General features: G+C 28.9%; 1 protein-coding gene across 1 annotated transcript; it reads right to left on the minus strand.

The window, feature by feature from the left end:
- Positions 1–1938: 1938 nt before the first annotated feature.
- LOC136070815 (uncharacterized) lies at positions 1939–8552 on the minus strand. Its single transcript, XM_065781276.1, is given in 4 exon segments — positions 1939–2286; positions 5764–5885; positions 7045–7558; positions 8034–8552. Coding segments are annotated over 4 exon segments (1173 nt in total). The 5' UTR covers positions 8223–8552.
- Between the last annotated feature and the right edge of the window lie 215 nt (positions 8553–8767).

The following is an 8767-nucleotide window of genomic DNA, read 5'->3' on the forward strand; positions in this document are numbered from 1 at the left end:
TATCAATGGGACTAGCACATGACGGTATTAAGATGATGTGACACATGTTATTTTTTCTTTAGATAAAATATAGATGAAAGTAATTCATAACAAATTCACATAATCAATATCTAGGACTAGCACATTATAGGAATTGGTTGGTTAATATTGTTGTAATTATCTTGGTTTTTGAAAATCTAGTTTATGGATGTGTTGAAAATTTAAACTTCTTTACGGTATAAAACAAATTGATAGCAAATTAAATTCAAAACAATTTCTTTCTACTACAATTATTATTATTATTATTATTATCATTATTATTCAATAGTTTTGTTTCTTATTTGCAAGCCATTTTGTAAATAATGCGTATATATATTAAAATTATATATAAAAATAAATAAGTGTATGTATATATATAATTTAATTTTATAATATATAAATAGAAATAATACGGAAGCGGTACAATAGTATTAACTGGTACCGAAATTTTTCGCTCCTTTAATCAAACCAATAGGACTTCCAATATGGTATTGACTACCTTGGAGTAAGCACGAACAAGAAATTGGATACACTTTATATTATTCTGTTGATAAACTCCAAATATTTTAATGACAATCTTGATACAATAAAAAATTTACTGCTTTAAAAATCTTATTGCAATATATTGGAAAAAATTGACAAAAATAAAATTAGATAAAATTATTGCAATAATATATTCATTGTAATAGATAATAATTTCATGTTTGTCTTTACAATAAATTATAAAATAATTAATATTAAGATATCGTAATGATATTTTAATATTTGTCATTGCAATAGATGGTAAAATAATTTATATCAAGTTATTGCAATGATATCTTAATATTTTTCATTGAAATAGATTGTAAAATAATTTATACCAAGTTATCGTAATGATATCTTAATATTTGTCATTGCAATAGATGGTAAAATAATTTATATCAAGTTATTGCAATGATAACTTTGTTGCAATAAGCTATAATTTCAAATTTTTTGTTGCAATAACTTGCAAAAATAATTGGTATCAAGTTATTGCAACGATTTCTTTATTTTATGTTATTACAATAGATTGCAAAAAGCGTGTTTGTAATGTATAAGTTTTATTTTTTATTTTTTATTTTTTTATTGATGAGGTGGTATGTTGTGAATTAGGGCAAAATCAAAATAATATTAATAATGGAGGATTCATTAAAAAAGAAGAAGATGTTATTCCAAATTAGAAGTTACTACTTCAACAAATTTTAAAAATTAATACATGTTTCTACTCTCTTGGCATATTGTGATTAACTACATGTCACTTTCATATGAATTTACTATTTTTATTTTATCACTCAAAGTCAGCATGTTAAATAGCTATGACATTAAGTATAAAATTGGTTGTAGTAGTATTAAGTTTGTGTGAAATAATGAATGCACTTCAAGAGACCCTCACCTCAAAAGCTTAAAGGCAGAATCTAAGTCTGATTTGGAATAATATCGTGTGGGAACTCAACTAGTTGAAACAATGATGAGGTTTCTCATTTAGATCACCAACTTTGGAGAATTCCTGATATATACATTCAAGGAGATGACAAGCTATTGGCTCCTTATTCTTGTCTCTTGTAACTTCCTCTGGATTTAATGCCCAAATTATGAAATAAACGAATGGCTTGATCATTCCTAGTCTTACTTTTTCATCACCGTATCTAAGTCTCATCAAAAGTATCAAAACTAAGAAAGGAATTTGGTTCTCTAGCAAAATCATGTCTCTGCATGTATAAAAACTTCTGAAGGGACCTACATGATGAGCAAATATTTTACTGAGCTTGTTCCATCTAGTACTTACCAATTTGTCCATTACATATAGAATGAAATAGCTATCTCGAAGCATCATCAGTGCAAACATATCATCACAATATTTGTTGGTTGAACCATCAACGTAACAGGATCAAGTGTAGTCATTCATTTCACGTACTTGCTGTAAAATTCCACAAATGAAGTACTAGATTCTACAATAAACTCCAATATGACATCAGTTTTAAGCGTCTTTGCTTCCTGGAATTCTGGTTTGCCAAGGTGGTAAGGACCGAAAGAGATAACCCTAGGATCAAAGTAGTCCTTACTTCTTTTGTTTCTTTTCAACATTGGTGAGACCTTTTGACAAGTGACTTTTTGGGCTCTCTTTTTTATTTCGAGGTGACCCTCATTGTCCAAAATTGATCTAACCTTCGTTGGTATGTTACAGACATTGCTTTCGGAACCAGCTTCATTCCTTTCTTGCAATAGGTCTACTTCCACAGAAACCTCACTCTGCAATGGACCATAACATATAATTAGCATACGTGTTAAACAAAAAACCACAATTTCAGACTAGTACCCCAAAAAATAGTCAACAAAACTTTACCATGCTAACTACAAAAAAGAATCCAACTGAAAACACTCCGGAGGTTTTGCAGATTGTAGCAACCCAGGAAAGAATGTGATGAAATAGAAGAAGAAAGAGAAATGGGTAAGGCATGTATTGCTGCAAGGGATTATATATCATCTCTTGCGTGTAAGAGAGCAGGGAAAAAAAGAAAACCACGATTCACAAGATCAACACTTACTAATGGTAATATATTAAAGAAATGCTATATTCACGGTATCTTTATAATAAATCTTAAATAAGAACGAAATTTTTACAGTAAATCTTAAATGGTAAGTTATTATTGGTTGTTACTTGACAAGAAAAATAATTTCATACATGATTTATCAAGAAAATGTTGGGAAATATTATAATCCTAACACTTCTCAATATATTATTTGTTGAAAAAAAATGGTCACAGACATGATACAACACTATTAGACTATTATTTGTTAAAAAAAATGGTCACATCCAACACTATTAGACTATAAAAGTGTGGGAAGCATGCTTTTTTAAATCAATGTGAATTCCTATTGCATAAAATTTCATTCTCAGTTAGCATTCAGGAGTGCTACAAAATTTTGTTTCTATATGCCAAAAAAAATCAAAAAAATATTTTTATATAATATAAATGAAGCCAAAAGAGGATTAGTGTGGTTTTTTTTTTTTTTTTGGAGAATCAAAAGAGGATCTAGTTGTGATTAATTGCATATCATTTTCACATCAACCTTCTACTTTTGTTCCACCAATTACAATCAGCCGTGTTAAAATAAATGTAAAATTGGCTGTTGTTGTAATACTGATCCGCTTGAAATAATTAGAATAATACTACAAATACTAACTATTTTACAATATTTTTACAAAATATTGATGTGACCAACTCTTATTAGTTTTCATTTAGGTCCACTATTAATATCACTTTTTTATTACCAATAATCACTCACCACATCAGCAGTTTGTAAAAAATTTTATAAAACAGTTTGTGCCTCTAGTATTATTCAAATAATTATTGGCCTTGAAAAAACTCTCTCCTCACAAGCCAAAAGGTCAAATATATCACTCTCAACAATATACAGAATTGCCAAAGGCCTTGTAGCTGAATTGGCACATCCCCATGCACAAAGTGCTTGGGGGTTTAGGGGGGAAAGGGTTCGAGCTGCAAGATTAGCAGCATGTTGTAATTATTTCTCAAAAAAAAAACAATATACTGATTTTGTGTGAAAATTACTGAGTTTTGGCAATTATTGCACACAGAAAAATAATGAAAGCTAGAGACTTTAATGTCTGTGGCTAGTATAAAATATAGGGTCATGTTAACGAGTGCTCATAAGGCATTGGTTAACAATCTATTTTAAAAAAGTTTTGACATTACTTTTATGGGAAATGAAAAAAATGGTCAAAACATTAATTTTTTTTTTCTATAAAAACTTTCTTTAAATGGATTATTAACTAATACCGGGTATAGGGTCATGTTAACGAGTGCTCTTAGGGCATTGGTTAACAATCTATTTTAAAAAAGTTTTGACATCACTTTTATGGGAAATGAAAAAAACGGTCAAAACATTAATTTTTTTTTCTATAAAAGCTTTCTTTAAATGGATTATTAACTAATACCTTAAGGGTATTCGTTAGCATTTCCCTTAAATAGAAAATAATTGAAGTAGCTCATTTCTTTCATTATATAACTCGTAAGTCTTAAGTAACAAAGAGGCAAAGAGTGAGGAGAAATTATAGAGTCCTTTGGTGGACCACATCACTTGTCCACCATTCCATTAAAAAACTTTTACTTGTTTAAAATTGCTGAGTTAGTAATTAATTTCTGTTAAAAAAAAATTTCTAACTAACAATTTTAAACAAGTGGCAGTTTTTTAGTGAAATGGTGGACCACATCACTTGCCTACCATGTGAATCTTATAATTTCTCAAGAGTGAGAGTGAAGCAAAGGAAGTCCCTGTGTTAGTACCTAGGCTGGGTTTTCTTAAAGAGAGTAATTAGGAAGTGTTTTTTTTTTTTTTGGGTAAAGAGAGTAAGGTGCGTTGTGTTGGAGTAAATGGCTTAGTTGTTGGAGTGTAATAAAATTCTAGTCTTAGCTTGTGGTGTCTACTCTACTCTACTGGAGCATTATTGGAGTATTTTTTTAGTAGTATTTTTAGCCAAAAAAAAAAAATTTAGATTATTTTATTTCTTATTTTTCTTTTTTTCTAAAATAATTTCAACAAAACACAAAACTGAAAAGGTTAAATAAATTGCTTCCAAACAAATACTTTATGTCTGTTATTGAAACAAAGAGCATTTTAATGTGAATGACTCTCAGTCGAAAAGATAGTGTATAGTAATTTTTTTTTTTTTTTTTAATTTCAAGACTTTAGACGACCCTTGAATTGTGTGCACCATTAGATTTTTTATGCCTGAGCTTGGTATTTTTTGTGGTTAGGTAAGGGATTTTCACAGTTTGATTTTGTCAATTTTTACACCCAAGCTTAATTTTTTATATATTATATTTGTTAAGTTATAGATTGACTTCAATTAATTAATTCAATTACTCAAGTTGATTAATTAGATAAAATTACTTGCAAATATCGTGGGGGGTACCAACAAATCACAATTCTAATCTGAAGTGCTGCGGAAATTAAATTTGACACAATGTACGAAAAAGTAAATAATGTATATATATATATATTAAAATTATATATAAAATAAATTAATGTATATATATATATATTTATAATTTAATTTTATAATATAAAAATAGATATAATACGGAAACGGTATACTAATATTGACTGGTATCAAAATTTTTCGTTCCTTTGATCAAACCGATAGGACTTCCTATACAATATTGACTACCTTGGAGTAAGTATGAACAAGAAATTGGATACACTTTATATTATTTACTATTTTCTTTTCATCATTTTTTATTTTGTCCTATTCACTTATTATTTTGTTGCAATAAACTTCAAATATTTTAATGATAGTTTTCATACAATAATATATGTGTTGTTACAATAAACAATTTACTACTTCAAAATTTTTATTGCAATAGGTTGGAAATAATTGCAAAAATAATTTAGATCAAATTATTGCAATAATATATTCATTGTAATAGATAATTATTTCATGTTTGTCTTTATAATAAATTGTAAAATAATTAATATCAAGTTATTGCAATGATATTTTTTTTTAGAAACAAAAATAAAATAAAATAAATGTTGAAGCATAAAACAATATCACCAAATTTATCAAATCAAGGCAACTTTATGAAATTGAGAATATGATAAAATAGTGGTGAAAAATGACCTTCACTACCACATAAGGATCACCACCATACGAGGATTAGTTATATACGGACCATCAAATGCTATAAAACCTCTTGCATTGAAAACCTTGCCAAACAAAAAGTCCATTTGTTCGACTATATCCAATGCAGTTTTAGGCAGCATGGAATCATTTGTAGCTGGAATGTTAGGTGTGGTCTCCTTAATAGGAAAATCTTCCATAGTTAGAACTGCAAAAATAAAATGTCAAAACCAACACATTGAAACTATTAAATTGGATTTAGGTAAAAAGAAAAAGGCACACTATATCAAAGCCCTATACAACAAATAATTATGAGTGATGCAATGCATGATATTCAAGTTCTAAGGGTGACTAAATATGATTTTTCCAATAAACAATTTGTGTGTGATGTAACAATGTTCCTATCAATGCTGTCCCCATTTTCCTATTAATTGCCATGGAGTATGAGACATGTTCTTACACTAGTTTAAATTTTAAAAGAAGTTAAACTAAAACAGATTCAAAAATCTACACCAAAATCTAATGCCAATTAAGTTTCAAGTGATGTATTAGCAAAAACAAAATGAGTTTTTTTACAAAGAAGCACACTGCATGTGAAGCAATGATATTTTAATATTTGTCATTATAATAGATTGTAAAATAATTTATACTAAGTTATTGTAATGATATCTTAATATTTGTCATTGCAATAAATGGTAAAATAATTTATATCAAGTTATTACAATGGTAACTTTGTTGCAATAAGCTATAATTTTGATTTTTTTTTTTTTGCAATAAATTTCAAAAATAATTGATATCAAGTTATTACGATTTCTTCATTTTATGTTATTGCAATAGATTGCAAAAAACATGTTTGTAATATAAATTTTTTATTTTTTATTTTTTATTGATGAGGTGGTATATTGTGAATTAGGGCAAAATCAAAACAATATTAATAATGGAGGATTCATTAAAAAAGAAGAAGATGTTATTCCAAATCAGAAATTACTAAAACTAGAGGTTAATTCCTTAAGAAAAAAAAAAAAAAAACTAGAAACCAAATCTCAACTATAAAACTAAAATTAATAGAATTATAAAGTCATACAAAATTTTCTTCTCTAATTAATTATATAAAATTATTGGAAGCTAATATCACTCTAATTGGACCATAAATTAATTAACTATAGCTAATTTAAATTCCAAATCCTTGCAACTCTTGAATATATATTTTCACTAAAAAAATCAGCAGTGTAAATTTTAAATATTTTCAAAAATTTTATTAATATTATACATACCCAAAACAGTTAACAAATTCATACAGAGATAGTAAACCACAATGACACAAATTGGAATCCAACAATAAAAATTAATTGTGAAGACAATAAAACATGCCTTAATTTGCTTTAGCATCACCGCTAAAAACAAGATGGTGTTACTGTCATCAGAATTTTTGGATTTGAAAAAATCCTGATTGACACTCATGGAGTCCAATAATTATTTCAAAGCCTCCAATTGGTTGTACTTGACACACAAGTGTAAAGCAGTCTCATTCCCATCAAGTACAATCCAAATTGAGTTAGACTGCACATTGATCAACTTATTCACGACATCAGCTCGTCCTCTCAATTCTACATAATGGAGAGGAATTCTCCCATATTTATCACAAATTAAGCATGCATTGTCATTTGCATGTAACAATGCTTGGACAATCTCTATGTAGCCCTCAATAGAAGCCAAGTGAAGGGGGCAACATTTGTGTAAGTCTAACTCAGCAACAAAGTGAGGATTTTGAGCTAAAAGAGTTTCAGTGAAATCAAGGTGACCAAGCTCAACTGATATGTGTAATGGGGTTTCACTGAAAGGGAGACGAAGAAATTCTATAAAGGATGTGTGGGTCTTTATCTATTAAGCTTTTTCAATGTGGCCGTACAACCATTCGTTGGTGCGTTGTAAAGATCAACAATATCATCTCCTCCATTTGTTTTATATATATATATATATATGCTTCCTCTCTGTAATCACAATTCACAAACTTTGTGAGTCCCTTAGTGTTGGTTGGTGTCCTTATTTGGAGGTTGTTCTTGTTAAGGACTCTGGTCTTTTGGGGTGTGTTCGTTTGTTGCTATCAAAATTTCTATTCATTTAAATAAAATCACAAACGAGAGAGAGAGAGAGAGAGAGAGAGAGAGGTGATGCAAAAAATGGAAATAACAAATGAAAGGAGGAGATGATATTGTTGATCTTTACAACGCATCAGCGAATGGTTGTACAGCCACATTGAAAAGCTTAATTGATAAAGACTTACACATCCTCTGTAGAATTTCTTGGTCCTATCTCAGTGAAAACCCATTACACATATCAACTAAGCTAAAAATGCTTTAGTGAAATGAAGGTGGCCAAGCTCAGCTGATATGTGTAATGGGTTTTCACTGAAAGGGGATGAAGAAATTATATAGAGGATGTGTGTGTCTTTATCTATTAAGCTTTTCAACGTGGCTGTATAACCATTTGTTGATGCGTTGTAAAGATTAACAATATCATCTCCTTTTTCATTTGTTATTTCCATTTTTTGTATCACCTCTCTCTCTCTCGTTTGTATTTTTTTTTTTTTTTTGAATAGAAAAAATTTATAGCAACAAACAAACACACTCCAAAAGACCAGAGTCCTTAACAAGAGCAACCTCCAAACAAGGACACCAACCAACAACAAGGCACTCACAAAGTTTGTGAATTGTGATTACAAAAAAAAAAAGCATAGATATAGATGGTCGAGTCAACATACTCTTCACACACACCATGACACTGATATTATATAAGCTAGTCTAGAATCACAACCAATTTCACATTTATTTTTACAACACTCTTAGCATATTGTGATTAACTACATATCATTTTCATATGAATTTACTATTTTTATTTTATCACTAAAAGTCAGCCACGTTCCCATAAAAAAAAAAAAAAATCAGCCACGTTAAATAGTTGTGAAATAAGTATAAAATTGTATGTAGTAGCATTGAGTTCATGTGCAATAATGAATGCACTTCAAGAGACCCTCAACTCACAAGCCCAAAGGCAGAATCACACTCAATACGCAAATTCCACATGAAAATT

Source organism: Quercus suber, unplaced genomic scaffold, assembly GCF_002906115.3.
Source record: "Quercus suber isolate HL8 unplaced genomic scaffold, Cork oak 2.0 scaffold_261, whole genome shotgun sequence".
Taxonomy (NCBI): domain Eukaryota; kingdom Viridiplantae; phylum Streptophyta; class Magnoliopsida; order Fagales; family Fagaceae; genus Quercus; species Quercus suber.